This window comes from Centroberyx gerrardi, chromosome 5, assembly GCF_048128805.1.
Source record: "Centroberyx gerrardi isolate f3 chromosome 5, fCenGer3.hap1.cur.20231027, whole genome shotgun sequence".
NCBI lineage: Eukaryota > Metazoa > Chordata > Actinopteri > Beryciformes > Berycidae > Centroberyx > Centroberyx gerrardi.
Window position 1 is genome coordinate 4,345,848 of NC_136001.1, and position 26,604 is coordinate 4,372,451.

Below are 26,604 nucleotides of genomic sequence, written 5' to 3' on the forward strand. Positions count from 1 at the left end.
CCTCCGCTTTCCTTCCACTCCGCGCTTTGGTCAGCGGCATCAGATAAATGAAGGGGCCACTCGCCGGTAATTCCTCATCATTTGCGCGACGGGAAGCGAGAGCCACGTTATGGATCTCTCCCTTTTATCTAAACTATCAGCAAAAACTTATACTGTCCTTTCTTGGGGGAGGGCAGGGGGAAAAAAATGACAAATTTGGGCCTTTTGATAAAAATGTTAACTAGGTGAGTGTCAGAAAGACGAATAGCGCCCTGTCACTGTGACCAAGAGCGCGAGGATCCATTGATATTTCTCATTGTCGCCCCTGCCAACCACACACCGCATTCTCAAGCCCTAACCCCTGTTTCTGTGTTCTCTAATAACACTGCCACATTGGATGATAAATCAAAGCCAAATAACAATGGAAAAGGAACTCCCCCTGAATATGATCACTCTGTCCGTGTGTCTGCACCGTCGGTTGGGGGAGGGGGGGGAAGAGCCATCGATAAAGATCTAATGAACAATCCTATCAAACGGTATCAGGGGCCAAGAGGCCTGAGAGGAAGAGAGAGGGAGAGAGAGATAAAGAATTGAGAGACTACATTTCATTGCTGGGATAATGTCACCAGTGCGCTGAGATGTGGCCGTTGGAAATGGAATGGATGGAGACGGGGGATGGGAGGTATTGATTGGGAGGGTACATACTGGAATGAAACATTATCAGCGGGAAGCTAAATAAGTGGAAAGTCGTTCTCCTCCGGCTCCTGCGGGACTTCTTGTTCAGGGGGGCGACTGTACCGGACGCAAAGGAAGATGTTTGGTTAACCATGATCTTTCCAGCAAGCATGTACATTATGGCCTAGAGCAGTGCTTCTCAACCTTTTTCATATCAAGGACCCCTAATTTTGTAAACATTAGAGCCACGGACCCCCATTTGATGAGATTTTGTCTCTCGGACCCAAATCTGAGAATAATTTTAATTGTTACATATGACTTTGTCCAGAATTCCATGACTATCTGTATTGTAGGTAGAGAGATAACAGTGAAACTCTGATCAAAATAGTAATTCTTCTACATTCTCTAATTGTGTTAACTTCTTGTAAATTAAATAATGGTGAAGTTTAACAATGCATCAATTTGTTTGGGACACCCTGGAACCCCCTCAAGGACCCCTGGTGGTCCCCGGACCCCACGTTGAGAACCACTGGCCTAGCGGACCTATTCTTGTAATATGTAAGGATTTCATGCTATGAATGTGTCAAAATGCAAGAGGTAAAGTAGAATATAAAATATGACACCAATGACATTGTGTCATTTACAAGCCAATGAAACGATAATTCCTTGAACATGCATTACTTGCTGTACCATGTTTATTCATACCATAAATAACATAAACATTATAGATTCTACTACTACCAATAATAATAATATAGATACGGTATAGTATGTGTCTAACAGGCAGAGTTTTAAGTGCTTTACAAAAATATAAAAATAGCATAGTATAAAAATAGTAAGACCATGTATATCCTACAATGTTGATGGTGTTTTTATTGTGTTTTGTGTTGTGTGTCAAGTTATATTTATTTTGTCTTCCATCAAGGGCCACAATAGAAATAAGTGTTTTAGCTCAAGAGTTTCAGGAGTCTGAACAAGACGAGATAAATGCATGGATGACCTTTTCTAAAGTTCTAAAAATGACTTGATTTGTAATGTTTCTCATTCTCACTATCCTCCTAGCTGCTTCTTCAAAAGTCAAGTTACAAAATCAAAATCAATCCTACGTTTCTAGCCATTTGCTTTGTTAGGAGGATGAAATACAAATTTTCTTTCATTGAGTTGTAAACAGTTTTGACCCCAGCTGATGAGGAGTTGCTTATTATGACATTTAATTAGCCTTCATTTTACCAGGAAGTCCTACTGATATTCAAAATGTCTTTTCCAAGGAAGACATAAATTATACATATTAAATGACATATACTGAATAATTTGTAGTTGCCTAGTAGCCTGCTAGGCCAAATTATGCATTTGACATATAACAAGTATGTGAGATTCAGAATCCAAATGTTTTGATTATATTTCTTTTTCTTTTTTTCTCTACTTTATTGGATATTAACAGTAAAGAGAGACAGGAAAGACTAGATTATATTTCTGTGTTCTTTCCCTACCTGGTTACAAATTTTAATCTAACAGTGAGCACATCTTCCAAAAATATCAACAATTCCTCTTTGTGAAGGAACTACAGAGAAGCAAGCATTTGCTAGTCAGTATTTGAAATCGTTTACAACTGTTTCACCACCGTTTCATCATAATGTCGACAAGTGAACACATTCAATGAAGGATTCTACTGATTACCAAAGTACCCAAAAATTCACAAAAAAATTCAAAAGTGCACCACATATTAAAGAATCACAAAACATCCTTTTTAACACAGTAACACTAACACTGCAGTGAGACCTGCCTGATGCGGTTTCTGTCACCCTCTAGTGGTCAGAAAAAAATCGCTTAGTGTAGCTTTAAGCACATACACACACAGTACTCAGTAAAAGTGAGTGATTTGTAAAGGGGATAAAATAGAGAGCATGCAATGGCCCCCACAATGACTGCACTTTTTTTTTAATCAATTGCAAAAATAGTAATAGTTACCATTTGAAAAAAAAATCTCTAGTCTCTAAAGTTAGCTAGTTAGCCTAGCTGGCCTTCCAAGTTCAAACTAGCCATACTAGCCTAGCCATCTAGGTAGGCTAGTTAGCTAGCTGCTGACCTTACAATATCATGGATGAATGAAAAAAAGATAAGTCATCACCATTATATATACATATATATATATATATATATATATATATAGTTGCCAGCTAAGGGCAGAAACATAGTTTACTTTAATTACGTGTGCACAGGGCTTGAAATTAACACCCACCAACCCGCCAAATGCGGGTAAAAATTTACTGTGGCGGGTAACATTGTAAAGTTACTAGCCAATGTGGCTGGTGATGAACCAAGCTCTAAATATTTGAAGCAGGCTGTGTGGTAGAATCGATTGCGTGAGACTGCGAGTATACAAAGCAGTGTTGCCAACTTGGCGACTTTTCAGACCCCCCTGGTGACTTTATTTCTCAAAAGCGACTAGCGACAAATCTGGCGACTTTTTCCGACCATGGGAAGCAATGTTAATGTGTTGAATCCCAAAGCATTTGGCAATAAATTGGTTCGGTTGATGCCGGTTTTCTCTACTTGCTTGTCATTTCTACCGGCGTACGCCGAAACTGGCCTGGGTGGGCAGAGTCAGCACTTACATTAAAACGGGCTACGCCGCGGCGTGCATGCAGCATTATATATTGATATGCAAATTATCGTATGACATCATCTGGCGACTTCTAGCGACTTTCTGAGCAGCCAATAGCTACTTTCCTTGGAAAAGAGTTGGCAACACTGAGGATAAAAATGAAAACAAAGGAGGGGAGAAGGCGAAAATGAAGACATTTAATGCCAAATGGTGATCGGGTCGTGAGTGTCAAAGACCACAAAAACTGCGAAGAGCGACCTCCAGAGCTTGACAATCAAGAAGGCCAAGACAGGTGTTTTGGAGGACAGTGTCGCCGTTAAGAGCCTTGTATCGATGAAATCCACACAATTTGAAATCAACGCAATTTATGAATATCAGTGAAATACTGTAATTTATAGATTTATTATGCTATATCTTTTATTTTTACTAATACTTATGCTTAAATTAACCCAGTGGCACTCATAATCTGGTTTATTTCAAGAAAAACATTTTGGCTAGTGGAAATTCCGATTGGCTGGCAACTTTAAAATCTAGTAGCCATATTGGCTGGTGATCAAAAAAGTTAATTTCAAGCCCTGCGTGTGCAGCTGGGCAATAAGTATGCAGGCGAGTATGTGAACAATGCTGTTCACAACGCAACCACTTTGCGTACACGTAGAGTAGTAAAACTGAAGTATGTCTCCAGCCTAACTGTGGTTCTTTGGCTCGGCCCACTGAGGTTCAACTCAAACAATGAGATTGTTTCTGCCTCCAGGGCAGCTCTGCTCCCAAGAAATCTTTGCAGAACTACAACTACAAGCTGCGTGTATTTGGAGTTGGATGGATGAACGAAGTTAAAGAACACCTACACCTCTGCCACAAAGCATACCACAAATCACCACCAAGGGCACCACAAAGTAGCTACCACTGAGCAAGAGCAACTACAAATTGTACAGGTCAGTGAGAAAATTACTTTAGAAAGTTCTCAGTACGGGAATCACACATTGTGCATTGTACCAGAGCACTAGTGAATTTATGAAATAATGAAATAAGAAAAGTGAAATTTATGAAATAATTTTGAATTGATTATCCTGGCTTTTCCACACAGGCATGAACAAATATGCACTGACAGACAGACACACACACACACACACACACACACACACACAGCACACGCGCACATAAAGACATAAGATGACACCAATTTAGTTGCTGTGATAACATCGTAGATTAGAGTCTTTGTTCTCTGGTCTCCAGCTTTGGGAGACAGCTGTTCCTTGTTCATGAATATTATTTTAGTTGTCTAGAATTATAGGAATAGTATATCAGGATTTTTTGCTTAAAAATAATAAGCTGGTTTTAAAAAAAAATGCTAAGTGTTTCCTTTGTTGTCCTGTCTATTTGTTGTAACCTAAATTGAATGCAAAGAGAAAGAAAAAAGTCATGCTTAGAACATCTAATTGGAGAAAATAACATCATTACAACATATAATCACGAGCTGACATTGTTTGCCACTAACAAGCATGGCAGTGGTGTAATTGAGTTCCCGGCGTTCCCAGAGGAGGTTGAGAGCAGAGGAGGAAGAGAGCAGAGAAGAGGGATTGCATGGACTTCTTCTCTAGACCATTCTCCTCTGATTAAATTGCCTGTTTTAAATAACCTATCGTTAACAAGAGCAGCTTGAATCCATGGTGTTCGTGCCACTAATACGAGTGAAGAGGACCGACAGGGCTCTCGCCACAAAGTACTCCGCTTATTAGAGCCAGACCATGTCTATCAACAGTACTCATTGCTTTGAGATGAGATGAGTTGAAAAGTCATGCTGATAAAGGGATTGACAGGCTTAGGGGGAGGCAATGAGCCTAAGTGGCATCTTCATTTGAAAGACTGAGATTTTGATTAAAAGTTTCATTTAAATATTCATAGACCTAACAGACACTTGATCAGTATCATCATCAGTTAGATGGATTCAATTTCAGTAGTGAGGAAGGCATATATTAACCACCATGGAATGTATTTTCAAGAGCAGAAGGTTTCTGGGGATAATAATTACCATTTTAGAGTTTAGGAAGCTGATAAACCCTAAAAAAAACAAAAACAAAATATTGCACATATAGCAAATTATTTGACAGTGAGAATATAAGCTTGATTCATCATTTTGGAAAAGTTCTACATCCCTAAGGTAGAACATTTCAGTGAAAGTCCTGCAACTGCAAGTGAAATGGTGACTGACATATTGCCATATGAAAAATTGACAATTTTGGCCTCATAGTAAAGCTATAGAATTCAACCATATGTGGTCTGACACACTTTTAAGCCCTTTGCAAATATTTATATGAAATTTGTTTTGCTCAAACAGCTTTAAGGAAGTATGTATCCATTCCTGTATCCAAGTATCCAAATTCAGTGATACAAAGATGATGTAGGCAGCTGAAATATGCTGTATGCAAAATTCGATGGCAATTGAGGCAACTTTGTAGATTAAATTAAAACGTAGGGGTTATTGCAAGGTTGGCCTGATGGTGGTGCTATAGAGAATGACAAAATATGGTCTGACACACTTCTGGGCCCATTGTTAGTGGGGGAAAGAAAGTGCAATGGATTGGTGTTGAGCCACTAAATATGAGGGGGAAAACGATTCTAGGTCATAAGGTTTCAGGATATATTGGCCCAAATGTAGTGCCACCATCTGGGTGATTGTTTTTTTTTTCTGCCTCAATAGTGAAGGACATTAGAAACCTATTTACCAAATTTGATTGCTCTAACATGAAGCTTTTAGGAATTATGCCTCCCTACCTGTTTATGCATCTTCATCATCACCTTTATTCATCATGTGTCAAGGCCAACAGTTCTGAGTTCAAAAATCTATGAAGCTAGAGCTTGAATCAGGCCCACCAATTCCAGACTGGCCCAACCTGAGCCTCCATTTTCTCAGCTGCAAACCTGAACCGAACTGGCAATTTGGCAGCATTATAAAAGCCCGAACCAATTAGAACTTAATTTCTAGAGCACATCCAGGCTGGTGCTGTTTAACTTCCCTAAATGCTGAAGCGCAGCCCAAAATTAAACGCCTAAAATGCCATAGCTTATTTGAACAGAAATAGAGGAAAACTACAAGCGTTTAGTACAATTCCAGTCCAGGAGTCCAGGAGCAACAAATACAACCCAGTGTATATAAATGGTGACGTGGTAGAGAGGGTCTCCAGCTTCAAATTTCTTGGAGTGAAAATCACAGAGTAAATCTCCTGGTCAACCAACACCTCCTCATTAGTGGGTAAAGCACAGCAGCACCTATACTATTTGAGGAGGCTGAAGAGAGTCAACTTGCCCCAAAAGCTGCTGGTGAACTTCTACCATTGCACTATAGAAAGTATACTGACATACTGCATCAGGTATGGTACACCACCTGCTCCAAGGCCGATGAGACACCCTACAACGGGTTATCAGAACTGCCCAGAACATCCATCAGAACCAACCATGAAACTCATCTATAACACACGGTGCCTTAGGAACACCATCATTAAAGACCAAACTCACCCTGGTAACTACCCATTTACTCTCCTTCCATCTGGCAGGAGAGTCTAGACTGAGAAACAGCTTCTTCCCAAGGACCGTTGCACAACTGAACTCTGCCTCCGGTCTACAACTCTCCACCATCACACTCCCCAAACTCCTCATCCCACTCAGCACTCAACAACGCCCCAATTTTACAAAGCAATGCAGGTAGCAGCTATGGACGACTATGGACATCATCTCAACTTGTTTATGAGGCAAGGCCAAAATGGCCATATTGCCTACACAGCATTTAATGTTTGCATAGCATACAAACAAGTTCTGGAGGTGTGGTTACCTACACAACCAGGCACAAGAAAGATGTCACACTGATCATGAAGGGATGAAGGTAATACAGATCAGAGTTCTGCTCAATTCAGACATCTAGAGTTTGCTTCCATTCATACCATTCATTGACATTTTAATTGAACTGGCCACATCCGACAAAATGTTGATTTTGAATTTGGTGGTGGGCGGTGTCTTGAAATTCCAATGAGCAATGAGAATGGGCCGGAAAGTGAGTTTTGAAAGCCAGAAATCTCGGAAATCCCTGGCCAAGTAACTGCTGAGTATTGGTATTGATCAACAACCACTGATGCACTATAGTCATTCTGTGCTATGGGACAGTAAAAATCATACTTATCGCTCATTCCACATGCACTGACAAGGCCTAAACTAACAATGTCTGGCATTCTACTCTCTTTTTACCACTGATAATCAATGTCCCTCTGATCTTCTTTCTACCACTGATAAGCACAGGTCTCACCTTGTTGAAACACCAGAACATGGAGGGCCGGCCCAACCCAAGCCCGATATAATAATGAAAGAATTAGAGCCCGATGAATATGTTCATTGAAGCCATAGGCCTATCACTATTGCAATTCCAAAATACTAAAATTAAATACATGCTTGACAACAATCTTCTAGTTGGGCCTCTCCATGCCTGATAAGTCGGATAAGACGCCCGGGTTCTGTAGAGATTTTCACAAAATGAATGACTTGACTAAACCTGATTTTTTCCACTTCCTCATATGGAGGACTGCATCGACCAAGTCGGTTTAGATTTTAAATTTGTGAGCAAGTTTGACCTCTTAAAACGGTACTGGCAAGTCCCTCGTTGTTCATCACTCTATCGGGACTGTATTCCTATACAGTCATGGGTTTTGGGCTGCGTAATGCGCCGGAAACTTTTCGGCACCTGATGAATTGTTCCGTTTATTTGGACAATGTTGTAGTGTTTAGTGACATTTGGGCGGAGCATGTCCAATGTATCAGTGCACTGTTCGACTGTTTGGCTGAGGCGTGTCTCTCTGTCAACTTGGTGAAATACGAGTTTGCCAAGGCGACAGTGATGTCTCTTGGCCGAGTGGTCGGACAGGGACAGGTGCGACCTGTCCATGCGAAAAAGAAACTGATAAGATTTCTTGGTCTGGTCAGGTACTAGCGCAGTTTCTGCTGCAATTTTTCAGCTCTGGTAGCCCCTCTGACTGACTTGCTCAAAGGCAAAGCCAAATATACTGTATGTGGTCCCCAAACTGTCAAAAAGCATTTGACAATGTCAAGTGTTTGTTGTGCTCTGCTCCTGTCCTTGCAGCCCCTAAAAGGCCTTGACCAACCTTTTAAGCTACAGGTTGATGTGAGCAATGTGGGTGCTGGTGCTGTCCTACTACAATCTGATGAGAAGGGTGATCATCCAGTCAGTTTTTTCTCCAGAAAATTATATTCTTACCAACTATTCTGTTGTAGAGAAAGAAGCTTTGGCTCTTGTTTGGGCATTACAACATTTTCACGTTTCTGTCAGTTCAGGAGCTGTGCCTTTAACTGCCTACACTGACCATAACCCATTAACATTTCTCAAGTCTCTGCAGTGTGCAAACCAGCATTTCATGCGCTGGTCAATGTTGCCACAGTCTTACTGTCTGGATATATGCCATAACAATGGGTCAGAAAATGTAGTTGTGGACACCTTGTGCCACGCCCCTTGTCCTTAGTTAGGTCTTATTTTCTGTCAACCTCTCTGCTCTGCCTTGTTGGTGCTCTGTTCTGGCTCTTTCTCTCTCTCCTCCTCTGAGGTGGGTGAAGGAAGTGTGGAAGTGGGACGGACTGGCAGAATTATGCAGGTTGTATAGTTGTTATTGTAGGTGGAGACTAGAGGGTCGTCAGTGCTGATGGAACGCACCATACAACACCCCTACACTGCATATCACATACATCCGCTCACCTACACCACTGGCATACTGACACTCACACACATACATTCTACTTTTGTTAATTATTATCTTTTGGCCTCACAACAAATTTCTTGCTTTTTTGCAATTCTGTTCTGCGTGTTTCCCTCCTTTGCTGCAACCTCAGAGCCATGTTGTAACCCTGTAAATTCACATTCAGTTTTCACACATTTTGTTTATATTCTGCAAATACTAATGATATTTTATTTTCATGAAGGTTCCATTGTGTCATACTGTATACATACTGATATTTTTTTGATTTTACAATGTTGTGTTTATATGGTTATATACTGTATCTACTTATATATACGGCACAAATCTTTGCATATTTCTGCACATTCTCTCTCCAGTGTTGGCAGTATACATTAACATAACCCCACAACTGTATTCTATTTTAATGCTTTTATTGTTTTTACTATTCTTACTGTCTGTTTTTATTGTTTACTTTATATTTTATTTGCGTGCTTGTATTCTAGTCTTATTTTTTCCCTGCAGAATTACTTTTGCTGCTGCAATGACCTGACCTAAGTTCCCTATGGGGATCAATATAGTTTCATCTTATCTTAGTTCATGTTTTTTTCAAGATCCAAAGGCATTTCTGTGCTTTGTATGATCATGGTAAACACGCCACAGATGAGCATCTTGACCAGTGTGGCTTTCAAGGCTTTTTTGCTCCTCAAGTAGCTCTAAAGAGCAAATGAGCCTCAGGTCAAAGATTTGTAGTTCTTCCCACAGAAGAACAATTATGACAAAGATCAAATAGGTGTTAGACCAGTGGAAACTGATTCTGTGGGTTCTTTTCCCCCTGTGGTTGATTAAAAGGTCAAAACACTTATTTTTGAAATCCACTGACCTTTCCGAGGTGTAATGCCTTCAGCCCAGGGAGAAGTTTGGAGGTGTGAAGAGAAAGAATTATTCAGGTAAATCAGTCTAAACACTCGTCTTATATCGCTGCCAGACTCTCAACTCAACAAGTGAAGGCCATCGTAGGTCATAAAATTCACTCTACACATTGAACAATATATTCATATGCATAATGCGTGTGTGTTATGATTCATTGTGGGAATTTAACAGGGCCTGACAGGAAGAACTGTGGTCATATACATATATATAGAGTGGTCCCAGTAGTGGTGTGACCCCCAAATTGGGAGAGCTCCAACAGATTCAGGCAACAACATCCAAGATCTCTGTCCAGAAGAGTGCATTTATTTTTTCAGATTTTTTTTGTTTTTTGGGGGAAATTGCTACTCCTAGTAGCAATGCGTCTGTCTGCACAATGGTATCCTTGATGTTCACCTCTCTAATCATGTTTTGACTTCTATCCTAAGTGACCTTTTGGTTGAGTCATTTCAATGCAGGGCACACAGCATTTCAAGTTGTTGCGGCATGGTGAAGAATGGACGAATGAGCAAATCTTACAGCATCTCTGTCTCTCTCTCTCTGACACACACACACACACACACACACACACACTCTCTTCAACACTTATCATCTATGAATATTATCTTTGTCATAATGACCACGTTTGATGCCATTTCGTGAATGCTGAATATATATCAGAATATATATTTATATATCAGATGCTATTTACCGCAGAAGGTACAATCTACCTACTCTAGAAATCAAACACACCTGTATTACACAGTGATGAAGAACAAAGTTAGATACTCATTCATTATGTAAGCACTTTACCATCAGGTGAACAGCCTTGCTTTGGCAACCCATCATTATCATCTGGTGGTATTGTGGTCTATTGGTTAAAGAGATCGTTCTGCAGTTAAAAGGATACAGGTTCAATCCCAGCAACGATCAATGTGTCCATCAAGAGCCATTTGTTCTGCTAAAGTGTCCTTGAGCAAGATATTGAGCCCCATCCTGCTCACTTATTATAAGTTGCTCTGGATGAGAGCATCAGCTAAATGCCTAAAATGTAACATCATCATCATCATCAATGACTTACTTGAGCTACTAGGTGTGAATGCCATTGGCCGTGGGTAATGTAATGGTGGGTGCGATAACAGATTTTTGCAGTTAAAGTGGTAATCCTCAAATTTCTCTTTTTAATTCATTTTGTGGTGGGGGTTTTTCTGTGGGGTTTTTTTTATATTGTCTCCATCTTGTCTCCAACATTTTTCCCACGAAAGACCTACCAGACCCAGTGATTGGGCATATATGTACTAAAATAGTTTATTTTTTAAAATTCAGTATGGATTGTTAATTGAAACATGCTGTACCTGTGATGCTTGTTCATATTCATCAAAACTGTTTGATAACATGGACCCCATTACATGACATGGCATTAACAAGTGTGTTTTAATTGCCTTGATATATAAATGTAATAGTGTTCCCAAAGAACAGACAATAGTTAAGCAAGTGTAAGTAAACACATAAGTGTTTCTGAGACACTTACTATTGATGTTTGAAACTCATGAAATTCAGACAGTTCATATCTGGATCCTGTGTGGATACAAGACTATCTGGGCCATGAAGATATCTTTTATTTAAGCAAATGTGAAGGGTACAAAACATATTCACTTATTTAGTTGTTTGTTTTTTTGTAATACACAGAGCTTCCACATTTCAGCTTGGGATTTCCCTAGTGCATGTACAGCTGACCAATCGACCGCTTATTCTTACTCAGCGAACACCTTGTTTCTGTGTGTTGTCTCTACAGTGATCCCTGTGGAGTTTGATTTTTTAGGTATACCAAATCCTGAGACCATATACTGTAGGAAGTAATCTTTTCCCTGTTTTTAAAACTTGTCATCTCCACTTCAACTCATACTTTCTTTTTCCATGATTTTTTTGTTTCAGTTCCCACTTGTAATTGCTTTTCCGATGATAAGCTCAAATCAAATCAGGGCCCCAAGAGTGGAGATGAGCCTTATTGCTTTCATAAATGACCCCTTCTCATAACACTGGGAGAATTCTACTTTTCAGGAAATCATCTGTCAACACTCCTCCACATCTTTAGGGTGAGCGCCTATGTAGAAACCTGGCTTAAATGTTTTTTTCAGATGATGATGAATGAGAGAGGTTTCCATTTTATTTCAAATGTTTATTATTTGTTATTGCTTAATTACTATATAAATTGTTATATAGCTTCAGAATGGACTGTTAAAATAATGGTGCACGGGAAAACGACTGGCTAAGAATAATGACCAAGAATACGCAAACAGGATGCTTGAGAGAGAATCCAAAGACTGAAATGGAGCACTTAACATTGCCTCTATTATAAGTACTGACAAGCTTATGCTTTCAAAGGACAAGAATAAAAATAATGGAAAAAAAAAAAAAATTGGAAGAGACACAAACAAGGTAAAAAACAAGTATGATATGCTGTGACAGTTCTTTTTGGGCAAGGTGACACTGCAAAAGAAAATTGAATATGCCATCTGGTACATGAGAGGGAGACAGAGATATCAATAGTGAGACAGCGAGAGAGAGAGAGAGAGGGAGCTCTCTCTCACTGTCTCACTATTGATATCTAGAGAGAGAGAGAGACCAAATACAGAGATAGATACAACAGGATTTAGCTGAAACGACAATGAAACTATGCTCCTGAGTCCCATCCCTTCTCTTTACAGCGATAAACATGCCGTTGACTGTGGCTTCATTGTCATGCACTATTGGACTTCCTCACCTGGCAGCACTCAAGGGTGGAAGTAACAAATTACATATACTTTTGCTACTGTGAATAGATTTTTGGTGTACTTATTTGAGTGTTTTTTTTTTGAGTCAGTAATTTTACGTTTATTTAAAGCTACACTATGCAACTTTGCATATTGGTAGCCCCATGTGGCCATGAGTGGTACTGTTCAGTGAATCCTTCCCTGATACTTGCCCGTCATCTGACAGTGACATCACCAATCTATAGAAATAGTCAGAGAAACAAAGGGAAATATCTTCAAGCCAGGTAACTCCAACAGCTTTGCCATTTGTGTAACAGACATTTATGGTCATATAATGATATAATGATAAAGTGGCCACAAAAATGTCAAAGTAGCCATCTTACTTAAACTAGAATCAAGTGGCTGGCACTGAAGATGAATGTTACTCTGGGCTAATGATATTACTCAGGGCTAATGATATTACTATAGCCGTGTAGCAGTGAAAACACGATTTAGTAAAGATACACAAATCACAAACAATATAGCTATGTAGCTAGGGCCCGATATTTTATAGCTTTTTGCCAGGTTGACTCTGCAATGCTATGGAAACATGTCCCCAATTGCTAATGATCCATGTTTGAAAGATGACAGTACAACGAAGTAGATTGCTGGTATGCTTGGTGATTGAGAGTCAGCTGATACTGATCAGCTGATGTGCTGTTTGGATGGGACAGCTGATACCCGATCAAACACCTTTGGGATGAATTGGAACGCTGATTGCGAGCCAGGTCTAATTAGCCAACATCAGCGCCCGACGTCACAAATGTTTTTGTGGGTGAATGGAAACAAATCCCTGCAGCAATGTTCCAACATCTAGTGGAAAGCCTCCCAGAAGAGTGGAGGCTGTTATAGCAGCAAAGGGGGGTCCGAGTCGAGTCTCAAGTCCTCAATACTTGAGTCAGAGTAATTTGTTTGAGTTCAAGTAATCCGTGCTAGAACAGTCTTCCTCAACTGTCCTTTTACATATTTTATATTTGGCACTACTTTTTGCGCCAGTTACTGTAAAATTCAAGCAAAGCTCACAATACATGGTGGAGCCATATTCATCTATCACTTGACAAGCTATATTTCCCCACTCCCAGGCAGCGTGCTAAAACGCTGAAAAGATGTTTAGTCGATGTTTAAGGTGATCGAGTTCCAAGTTCAAATCCACAGTGTGCGAGTCCAGGGTTTAAATTGAGGAGGGGCTGGGGGAAGACAGGAAGGGAAGAAAGAGAAATCTAAACTTGGGGGGGCCCATGTGACCTTATTAGATAAAACCCAAATTTCCAAGAGAATGCAGAATATGGTATAAATCTCCATAAGTGTGCTTTGTGCTGGTCTCTTCAATGATTTTATGAAGTGTAATTTTTTCCTGCCAGAAATGGTCAACTTGTTTGTTCAACCATGTTGAAAAATGTATTCTAACACCCTATGTGTCATAAAATTGTATTTATACTTCAAATAGGCTATGAATGTAGTGTAACTGGAATTTGGGTCACCAGCAGCATTACATGCCCATAGACAGCAGGATCAGCCGCCATATCAGCCCTGTGCAATGCTGTGTGCTGTGGCAAGTTAGTTCCAACTTGGCATAAACCAATAATATACCCATATATAAGTACCATCATTTAATACTATTATTGTTGCGGCTGTAGCCTCTGATAATCTCCTTCATAAGTTATCAAATTGAGTGTTTCATGACAGGCAACCGCCAATCAATTCAAGCCCTGTCCGAGTTCAAGTCCAAGTAATCAATATTCAAGTCCATCACACTGCCTTAGACAAAAGGTAAGAAGACAAACCATTGGAATTTGCACCATTTAATTTTAGATAAAAGATCAAATGACATTCTAGTTCACAAATGTTCAGTTAGCTCCACATGCTACAATGCCCACATAGACTAAAATGCCGGCATCAACAGAGCCTAAAAATAGCATTTGTTTTGGAGAATCTGAACTGAAGTATGGAGTTCAAACTATTTCTGTAGTTGTGCATTTGCTGGCTAGCTATGGTTAGGTTGCAACTGCTATGAGGTGCAGGGCCTAAATGCTAACTGCCGTTGGCTATGCTCAGCTAACGTTAAGAAACCAGTGCCACCACATGGAGTTGTTGTTTCTGAAGCTTTACCAACTCTCTCTCTGTAGCAACTCAACCTCGCCAAATGGAGACATGTTGAAAACATGCAGAAAACACCAACACAGTGTGGTGGCTCCTGCTGCTATAACAACTTACTGTTATGGTAACTGTGCAGGTTAGCGGCTAGGCTAAACTAAAACGTAGCTATATTCATCCCATCCCCACTAATTGAGACACCCTAGATTGGCCTTAATTGGCCAAATGAAATTCTGTATAGGTACAGTATAGTCATTGTCTGGAAATTTTCTCCCCACAGGAAGTGACGAATCCAAACATGACAGTGAAATCCAAAAGTGTCTCCTAAATAGCAGTAAGTGCTCCATCCAGAGAAAGTTGGACTCGCCAACATTAGAACTTTTGCCTTTCTCATTCCTTTGGCTACTGTACGCAGTTTACTGATGATACGTTACATGAATCCAAGAATACCAAGTCATTGTCTTGGAGAGAACATCTTTGCAAGAACATGAGCACAGAGAACAAATCCTTACAGTTTGAGATGAACTGTGTGCATGAGGTCCCGTGATCAATGAAGACACATGGGCGTTCATCATCATATCTGCTGTTTCAACTGGCTCTGCAGGCCTACTATAGACACTATAGCGCTGTTTGGACATGATGCATCGTTCTCGCAGTGAATCTTGGAGCTTCCTGTTCATTCTCGTCAGCTAATTCATCCTCGGTTGGCAAGTAAAATAACAAGATCTTCCGTCCTTTGTTTCTGAATTGTACTTCTGCTGTTTGATATTACGTCAAGCACATCACGGAGGACTTTAAGTAAAATAATTCAAACAGTCGCCTCTTGCTGCCATTTGTGGCTGCGCGACGTACAAAGCTGCCCAGCGCAGCTTTTAAGATGAACTCATCTAGCTGTAAACATTCGAGACCAATGGATGGGACTGGAAGCACCGGGCTTTGTTTCCTCTCTTTTTCACACCGTAGAAAAAAAACCCAAACATAGTTCACCTGTTCTATCACCTCTTAAATAGTCTTTATGAACAAATAAATGTGTTAAGTCTGGGTTATAAAACACTTAACAGTGGTAAGGTATGAGGGGAACAAACACTGGGTGATTATTCACCGCAAAGCAAAACACCTCAAAGAAAAATGTTCTCATTTGCTGGGTGTGACACAGAAAATATAAATGGTACTGCGGCTGCTGCTCTCACAATAACCCTTATGATCACATGCAAATTAAAAACAAACCTATTTATATTTCGCTGGTGGGACTCTGCTGTGGAAGCCACGTTCCATTTCTCCCCTCAGGCACGATGGGGAGTATAGTGAAGTTCGTTTTTATTAGACATGGTTATTAGAATATTCATATCAAACTCACCGGTCATTGATATTCATTTGCTGCAGACTCTCTTGTTACAAATTCAAAATGTCACAGTGAAATTTAAAACAGCCTGAAAGGCATGTTCATTATTTTCTTATTCAAGTATTGTGGTTCATTGGTTTGGTGATTCTAGCTCCTGGGGGCTGTAGAGCCCACTGATATTTGTTCAACCTCATCTCTCAGATGTTTAATTAAAGTTATTAGGAGCCACAGGTGAGTCAGTTCATTAGCAGTGGATTGTGTTTTCATATTCCTGTTGTAACACACAAGACTCTCACTTCCGTGGAACAATACCAGCTGTGTAATACTTGAAGGTTAACCGGATCCATCACGCCACTGCTATTCCTTTGCTTTATTGGGTGTGGAACACTCAAACACGATGCAATCCCTTCCAAAGAAAAAAAAAAAAAACTCAAACAAAAGCTGTCAAACAATTACTAAGAAAGAGGAACGGGGATAGGAGTAGCACATGAAAGTTGAAAATTGACATGTCATTGTTGAAGTTTCATAACCAGGCTTTTGTGTCTCCACTGAATCAACTCTTTTTTTATGTGTTTAAAGCAAAGTATGTGCTTGGATTTTGGTTGTACACATAATATTGGTATTTCATACAACTGTGCAGAAAATGAAAACTAACAGACACATAATGAGTAAAACGGGAAGCTTGCCTAGGACAGTGTTTGTGAATTCACAAGAATAAAGAGGTGTGGAGAGTTAGACAATGATTATATTTAATCTTATATATAAGTCCAAAATTACATTAGCCAAACTTATACAAATAAACGCGGTATTTTGAGCTCATTCATAAAAATTCTGCAGCGTTGTCGACCGGAGCGGTGTCACGTTTCTGTGGCGTTATGGTCAGCGGTTGCCCAGGTGAAAGCCGATGACACTCAACATGTTAATGAGCTGTTACATATTCAATTTCCACACGTGTCAATGTATCCACACTACTTGACGTGTCAGAGCAGCAAACTCAGTGCCTGTCAAACCGTGTTTTCAGAGAAACAAATCACAAAACTATTTGGAATGTTCCATCTGCAAGCACAACAGCTGCCCACTTCTAAACAGGAGAATGTTGTTATGCATAATGCCCTGATTTCCGATTGGAACTGGGATAATATTTTGATAAAAATGAATAAAAATGTTAAAGGCTGGCTTGAAGCAAAATCAGAGCTGTATGCATTTCTAATTATCTCATGACTTTTTTTTCTCTTTTTCTTTCTTTTTTCTTTTCTTTCTTTAAATAATGTTCTATAATTGCATGTAACCTTGATACTTTCTTCTTTTTTCTCTTAATGAAAGCCTAACTAGGGACAGGAGTTGGAAACTAGCAATAGCTATAATCTCTGTATGCAGAACATCAGTTGCATCAACTTGTTGTAACCAGTTGAAGTGGCACTGTGTTCATTTGCATTGTCCCTATCAAATAAAGTATATACATAAAATAAATAAATAATTGTAGCGTTATTAAGCCACAGTTAGTTATAAATCCACAGAGTAGGCCTACCTCCAGTCAGGAAGTGCAATTGTGCCGTTTTCATCAATGTAAAGCATAGGCATGTGAAGAGGATTCTTAGATCAAAGTCAGAATTCTGACTTCATTCTCAGAATTCTGACTTTAAACTCAAATACATTTTTCACACGTAGCCCTAATCCTCTTCCGTATGTGTGTCTGTTTAACACAATGTGATCTCTAAAAGATAGACCAACATGCGTAGCCCACCATTCAAAACTGCCATGCAAGAGAGCTTGACCTGTCAGAAGTGATGTGCCCCAATATTGTAAATGAGTGTTTTCCGTGGCAACGGTATTATGACAGTATTCCACTATGCAAAACTGTCAAGAACAGCAAATTGAAAATATCAATTCAGAATTCAAAAAGCTGTTTTCGGTCAGAATAGTGCCTAATGACATTAAATCTGACTGTGAAATATTCGTAGTATTAAAACCTATTTTCATACAGTGTTTGAATTCACCATTTAACTTACTGCCTGGTTAGATAAGGTGATATTGTTTGTGTGATGGTGTGTCTTTATGACTTGCTTACGGGACATGTGAATGATCTGCAGAGGGCGTTCTGCAGTATCTGCGGTAACCCCGTGGTAAATTTCATGAATACACCCTAAAACAACCAAAAACTGCCACCTTACCTCATCATAGACGCTGTCATTTCGCTCAAAGTCGCCCGCCTTCCTGGGGAGTACATGGACATGGACATGCTGAAAGCAAACAAGAACAGAAGACAATGGGTTTGTCGTTGGTGATGCTGTGTTACTTGTTCATCCAGAGAAACAGGTACTTTTCACCTGGGATTCTTCTGACAGACTGATCTGACAAGGACGGTTTCCAGAGAGAATCTTCATTAATTTGCAGCATGCATGGCGGAGAAGCCAGAGCAGAGCGCGACTGCCACGCCACAAATCACAGGAGGGTTACAGTGCATTCCGCCAAGCGTGCTACCTGTAGCACCGCAGAGACTCCTTATTTTTATGCTTTTAAAAATTTAATTGACTTTTTTCCGTCCCCCTTCCTGTGTCAACCCCCTTGCTGTCACAAACTTGGCCATCTGTATGGTTAACTTTGAGTTCCTTCTCTGCATGGGTGATACGATAACGTCCCTGAACGACTGGTTTATCTGACGAACGCGGACTAAAACGGCAACAAGATTAAAATGGAGAAGATAAATTATTGATAGTTAAACTCTTTTCTCTGCATTCGAGACGAGTGTTACAAAAGTAATTAGTGAACAAATTAAGGACAAGACGAGGGTCTAAACATCCGCGGTCTTACGCATTGTTGAGTTGTCGGGATAAGCCCACACAGGGACGGAGCCGCTTTGAATTTCAAATGACAGTGTTGAAAGGGGAGTTTGCAACAATGACAAACGCAGTACAATAAACGGTAAACAATAAAGGCTCTTGAGTGGGTGTGATGGTTTACATAAATGTACAGCTGACAAGGGAGTGTACGTTATGATTATGACATGAGAGAAATGTTGAATAGCCGCCGTTCAGTGCTTGCTGCCATCCCAGTATCTTTCCCTTCAATCATCACAAAGTGCAGTCTTCAATAAAAGTTCTTTGAGGTACTTTTCTGTCAGATTTACAACATATCAAAACCTCACAGAGCGTTTATGAGGAGGGTTAGACTGATATATCCGTTTGCTTATATATCAGGCGGATATTGGCCTTTCATTAATTATCAGATACCGACCAGTCACCCACCTCTGATATGGAGAAACAGAAAACCTGTAATGAAATTTTACTCTTTGCACACTTACTCATTTAATTGTTCAATTATGTGATTTGAAAATCAATTCTTCATTTAAAGGCGGTAATGTATCCCCGAGTTTCCCCTACCCTTACATCTGTGTGGTGGGTCACCCTGCTGCTAACAAAATAATTTCATTAGTTTGGGTTTCAATGGGGAATTTTAATGAAGCTCTTAGACTAAGTTCAAACAGGATGACAATTCTTTTCACTCTCTCTTTACAAACCAGGTCTCCGCCTCACAAATGTTACCCAATGAACACACTTTGAAGTTGCGTAAACTGCTGCTGACTGAAGCTACCCGTGCGTGAAAAAAAGAAGCTAACTGTGTGTTTTCGGCAGCATGTAAGCCTAAAAGTTAATTTAGTATGGATGCGATTGCTTTAAATTATAATCCACAATTGTGTGGTTGATTTAGTACAGACCTACTAAGTCAGAATCCGAAAGAATCGGAAAATTCATCTGAACTTAGTAACTAGTAATATAATTCTTAACATTTTAATACAAATGCACTAAACCGAAATTTGCCTTGTAATGCCCTTCAAATGTTCATACAGTACATGTCAATGCAGTTTCCAAATGGAACAGCTGTGGTTTCCAGAATATTCATTTCAATACATGAGTATTATCCGATTGTGAAGATACTATTTTTACACTTTCTAAATATTCTTACTAATGCTCTGCAACAGCTGCAATTCTATTGTATTGCACTGTGCAAAGAACGTTGGTGCTGTTGCAGAAAAACACTCCAAGAACAATTTTTCATGTTTCCTTGTGCATGTGTTTAGCTACAGAAGTTAGCTACAGAATGTTTAACTCACAATCCATAGCCTTGTCCTGAGGTGTGTGTGTGTGTGTTTATGTATATCATCAAGGGCATAATAACCTAATTGTGGGGCTTTTATTCATTTTTCATTACTACAGCATGATAAACTATGGAGGCTGGGTGAATGAGTGTTTATAAATGCTACAAACAAGATAACATGTTTGGAGGCGTCTGCTTTTTTAGTATGCATTTTCTATTTAATGAGGTCATTTGCATAATGTCTGCATTATTAAATTTGCCTACCTTGAGGAAAACTTTGAAGCAGAGAGGAAAAAAAAAAAACACAACACGGCTGCAGAGCTATTCATCACAGGCTTTCCAAACGGATGCTGAGTGAATGAGGCAGTGGCCAGTGGACAGTGTGTGTGTGTGTGTGTGTGTGCGTGTGTGACTGCATGCGAGGACTAGGGAGGGTGGGAGATCAGAGCGGTCTGACTGATGCAGCAGTGTGTGTGTGTGTGTGTGTGTGTGTGTGTGTGTGTGGTGGATTTCAGACAGTTATATGCCTACATACGCAGCAAGGGGAGCATTGCGTAGGCTCTATTTCTGTCTCCCTTCATAAGACACACAGTCGGAGCTGTCAGGTGCCATTGGACTGGCATGTGGAAAGAGTCCTGCAGTGGATTTGGCAAAATCAAGCATGCTGCCATATCACCACAAGAGGGCTAATGACAGCCTAGACCAGGGATGGGCAACAGTGGTCCGTGGAGGGCCAAGAGTCTGCAGGGTTTTTAATCCCAACCAAAAACTACAGCAGCTGATTTCACTGATTAGCACCCTCCTCTCTGTGTGTGCATTCTAGGCTGTGATTCATTTAAAGACCCCGGCTTATGATCAGTATGCGTTCTTGTGTCCTCCATGATGCGTTTTACGTAATATCTAACCGCCGAAGCATGATTCCAAAACAAAAGAACGACAGGATGGAGGACGGATAGAAAACCCGCAAGTTTCGAGGATGCATCGGATGGAGACTTGACCGACGAGAACGAATCGAAAGCCCCAAGATTCATTGCGAGAATGCTGCATCACGTCCGAGCAGCGCTGTAGTCTACAGTACAGAGCCGGTTAACAGGTGGGAAACTTAACAGCTATGTGTCTTAATTAATCAGTACGAGACGTGAAGCACACAGTCCATCTCAAACTGTAAGGAAGCTTCTCTGTTCACTTTCACGAGAAGAACGTTCTCCCCAAGACGACTTGGGAAGAACGTTCTCCACAAGGACACAAGTATCTTCTTGGCGTTCTTGGATTTGATAATCAGCCCCCATGAAATTACATCTTTACCTGCTTGATTTGATGCATTTCCTGTTGAAACAGGTGTTGGGGCGGGACATAACGCAAGGAGGGATCATTCAAAAGTCTAAACCAATGGAATATCAGTCAGGGAGAGAAAGGCGGTGTTATTTGATGAGAGGGGCGGGATCGTTCAAAAATCTGTGATGGTTTTATTGGTTGGAGTTTTTATGGGGACTTTAATTTTAAACTTAAATTGGTCCCTTTGATACTGGCACTAGTGTTCCCATGAATTTGAATTTCCACTGGCTTACATATGCATTTCTTTCTCCATTCTCTGATATTGAATGCAAGAATCATTTGGAGATATAGTATGTAGCAGGATTGGGGTGGCAATAGCCTACAGATAAGAGAAGTACCAGAAGAACAACCACTAGTTTACCATCCTCAGAGTGGAGGGTGGGGGAAGCAAGCAAGCACTTAATCCGCTGCTGCTGTGCCCTTAAGCAAGGCATTCAACTCCAGAGTGGGCTTTTCTAAAGATGCGTTGTCCGGTAGCTCTTTCTGGCACACAGGAAATTATGCGTTTTGTGTTTCCGGTTTGTTTGGAATGAAGAGAAGAAGAACTGGGTAGTTAGCATGAGCAGTGATAGCCACCATGGCTGAACGGACAAAGAAAAGAGCGCCACCTACAGAAACTCAAACTTCATCAAGAGAAAATCCAAGGAAAAAGACGTCACAGTACTGGACACACTGTTTGATTGACAGGTGATCTCTGGGAAGTGCAGTGCAGAAACACCAGAGCAATGAGCGCTGAACACCAAAGATGAAGACAAAGTAAGGACTAAAATCACTAACTTGCTTTTAGAGCTGTACTCCGATGGTTTGTGTCCTTCACACTCAGTCACAGTGTCTTTCCTCTCTTATTGGTGTTGCCTGATTACACACTTACAGATGTTGAGGCCATGGTTCACTGTCAGTTCCTACACTGCGTCCTTCATTCAGGCTCTGGATGGACACCTCCCCGGGCTTTATTTCCCGTCGATAATTAGTCAATCATCCAGCGCTTGAAGATTACGGGCACTCAAACAGAACGTCCTTCATGCAAAGGTAGGTACTCGCCTCCCGTCAACTGTGGTGATATATAGAGGTGTCACAGGAAGTTGGCATATTTGCTTAATGTGTATACAAGATACCTGCATGGAACAGTGAGGTGTCACACAGAAGCCAGTGGTGCACAGACAGTTTTTCCAAATAATCAGACCAGATGTCTCTTAATTAGTCTGTAACTGCGGAAATAAATGGGCAAAATGGCTGCCATATCAATTTATGTGACTTAGGTGAAATCTAGTCAGACAGGCAGACAAATATACTTTGTCATAAACAGCTGTGTTCCCCATTAATGGAAAGGGGGAAAGAAGAAGCGCTGGTAGATCCAAGCAGGGAGCTCTAATTAGCTAACAGAAGAGGGAGGGAAAGATCCTTCCCACAATGCCCCGCTTTCACAAGCGCAAATCACCTGAAAGCGTGGTGAATTTCTCCAGCAATTCACAAGAGAATCTACTGTAGCTTGTTTTGGTGGGGTTCGGTTTTCATTGTTTTTTGTAATTTTCTTATTCAACTCCGTGGGGAAATTAGTCAGGATGAGCAGCTGCTAAAGGGATCCATGCCCATCATTAAGCACCGTAGCTAGAATATGATGGCTTCAGGCTGGTTTAATAACTCCGACTTGGGTTTATTAGCAAATAAACTGGATAGAATACGTATGAAGAGGGTGTAGAAGTTTGATGCAGAGTTCCCCTTATATTCGCAGAGCATCCATGCATCCTGAGCCTCCATTCCAATGTATGTGACAGCAGCTAAGGACAATGTGAAAATAATGAAAATTAACTAATGACTGAATGAATTAATGGATGAATGAATACAAGTGCCAATGTTTGAAATTTGTGGCTTTTTATCATTGTAAGTGATAAAAAGACACAAGTCTATAAGTCTATAAGAATAGATTTGGCTCTTATTGGGACCTATTGGGTCCAACACAGGAATGGATGTAGAACCAAAGAGATGTTTTGAAAGGCTGGAATGAAAAGTCCATTTAACAAACATGAGAAACCAGCAAAAAGATCACTCTGAGAAATAAGCCGAGATGTGCCTATGATTACAAAGAAATGTTAAATGTCACTGTCATCCCTGAAGACAAGCTGTGTCCAGCATCCGTTTGATCTTCATGAAATGTCCAAAAGTGACAATGGCAATCCAGATGAATCCTTAAAGGAATAGTTCACCCAAAAATGAAAATGTATGACCCAGAGTGCAATCATTTGGCTTCAAAACACTTGGGATTATGCTGTTTGGAGTCATTTTATATGATTTTTTTTTTTACCTTTTCTGAACTGTAAAAAAACACAGTCTCCATTCACTCCAGTTGTTTTGGAGCAGGCTTTGTAATCGTAGCCACATCTAGACTTATTTGTCTGAGTGATCTTTTCTCATGTTTGTTAAATGGATAAAAACATTTCCTGTGCAATTTTGGTTAGGAAACCAATATCTTTTGTTAGAGTGTTGTAAACCAATAGAAATGTTCAAATGATTAATATGAATTGAAGTTATTCAGAAAGTCTAAGTATTCTTGTGATACTAGCACCTTAGAAGCCCCATCCTGAGAAAAGCATACTGACTGCTATAAAGAATAGAATAGTGCAGAATAAGGTGCTCATAAGTGGTTTGTAATGAGTAATAATGAAACAATGCACTACTAATATGCATGGTAATAAGAAGCTTATTCATAGTCAATGTGTTTCCCTAATCTAAAGTGTTACCAAGAGAATTTGCAACAATGAATTTAGGAAAGCAGCCCCAAAAACAGACATGCTAGTCCTATGCTCTGATCCAGGTTATATGTAACAATGCTATTGTTTGAAATCCATTCCATATTTCCATAATTCCATATTTATGGTCAGCTGCTCCTAAAAAAATGTAATGAATGATCCTTATATTTATGTCATCAGAATGATTTGTCTCATTTGTGTGCTGAAAACAGCAATTCACGACAACTGAGAAAAATACAATCCCGTGGGTTTATTCAACATAATATTGACTACTGCGCGCATATTAACTGTAATCATCTTTATCTATGATGACTGAGATATAATAGCCAGGCTGGCTCGCCAAACAAGCAAGATCCACACACAGCCCTCCACATGATGAATCACTATAATCACCCTACATTTTCCATAAGACGAAAATAAACTCCAATTCCATCATTCAAAACACAAAGATTTGTCTTCTGTCTGTGCGACTCCAGGCAGTGAGTTTATAAGAGTGCATTTGCCTCCATAGCCTGCCTCTCTCTTATTCAATCAAAGGACCATTTTTATTGCCAGCGCGCAAGCACCTGATTGCAATAACCCACTTGATAGATGGGGGTGGCCCAGGACTGTAGCAGGTGTGCTATATGCTCTAGATAATCTGTTTTCATAAAAAGACCAGGCAGGTCCCCAAATCAAGAGTTGCTGTGTGCTCAGAATTACTTGATAAAATATGTAGATTATTTCAGTGAGTTAAGGATCAGTGGGAAATAACATCTTCTCTATTACTGCGTTTGATTCAGTGGTTCCCCGATGTGCTTCCCCACTGCACCTCTAAGTAGAGGCCCTCACAATAGGTACGGCGAGAGTCGCTGATATTCCAATAATGCTAAAATATAACCTACCCGCTGGTGTGAATCTAATTGAACCCGAGCAAAAAAATGGATTGCTGTTTGACCTTGTTTGTATTGCCAGATGAAAGCCATTTCATCTCAAACAATCTGTAGATGAAAAATAGGTTATGTTGTGGAAATGGAAAAATAAAGATCTTTTAAAAAGACATCGTTCTCTTAGGGCATACACTGGAGATTGCTTTTTTTGGGGTGGGGGAGCTAGGTGAGTCTGGTCAAGATGACATTTTTGCTGCAAAACTTTTCCTTTTATCATTGATTCATGGATGGGTTAGGGTACTTTATGGCTGATTTAGTGGTCAGGTAAAAAAGCAGCAAGAGCAGTCTAGGAGCAAATTTATAAACGGTCCTGTCGCAACAAACCTATCATTATTCAAATGTGCAGAGGGGGGATATATTTGGGAACGTAATTTGGACTTGATTGCCATTTTTGTTTGCTTCCATTTTGTTAATGGAAGTGCACTGGCTGTGTGTATGTGCATTGAATGATTGTGTCTAACATGCTGTGTGAGGCTAATAAGCATGAGGTGGGAAGAGTAAGGTGAGAAAACCAAAAACATTAGGAACAGCAAGGCGCATGGGAATAACAACAGCATCCAAAATTATCTATACTCGGTATCAATATTCCCAAAGCTGAATACCACATTCGGCAAAGCACGAATAATACGTTTTAAACAACATTGTCACTTCCAAAAATTTTTTTCAATATTATTTGGATATTTTAATAGTGCAGTCGTGGAGAAAACATATTTGACTGACCTTGACTGGCTTTTCTCATTGAACTTTCAATGCAATTCATGTTTACACCTGAACGTAAACAAAACTGTCTGTATGTTTTTCTCACGGAAACCTACAGAGTCTCCCGAAACTTATGTTTTTGTTAAAGGAGAAAAGCTCAAGGTGGTGTCTGATTTTAAATACCTTGGAATCATTTTAGATTCAAATCTGTCGTTTAAAAAGCATGTTAAAAAGGTGGCCAGTACTATAAAATTCAACCTGGCTAACTTTAGGCATATAAGACCAACAACAGAGGCAGCCAGCCTCTTTATGCATGCTATGATCTTCTCCCACATAACATACTGTGTTACAAGCTGGTCACAAGCAAGCCATGACAAGCATGACAACGATGAAATCAATTGAGTCCCTTTACAAACAGACACTAAAACACTTGACCGAAAGGTCAATAGCTATCACCATTGCCATATAGTACAAAAGTACAATTTATTTAATCTTGATAGTTTTAAACATTTTGCAGATGCTTGCCTCATCTTTAAGGTCTTACATGGGCTTGCACCTCCCCCGATGAGTCAGTTTATAATGCAGAAGGATAATAGCGGCAGGGCAACAAGGGCAACTACCAGAGGGGACTGTGTCGTACAATACAGATGTAGCAAGTTTGGGCAAACAGTCTT

The 26,604-nt window shown here is 40.1% G+C and overlaps 1 protein-coding gene across 2 annotated transcripts in view; it reads right to left on the reverse strand.

The window, feature by feature from the left end:
- The window catches only part of fhit (fragile histidine triad diadenosine triphosphatase), a 290,531-nt gene that overhangs the window by 37,459 nt on the left and 226,468 nt on the right, over positions 1–26,604 (reverse strand). For both annotated transcript variants that reach the window (XM_078283843.1, XM_078283844.1), the window contains exon 6: positions 18,297–18,365. In XM_078283843.1, the coding sequence (XP_078139969.1) occupies positions 18,297–18,365 (69 nt within the window). The remainder of the gene's footprint in view (positions 1–18,296; positions 18,366–26,604) is intronic.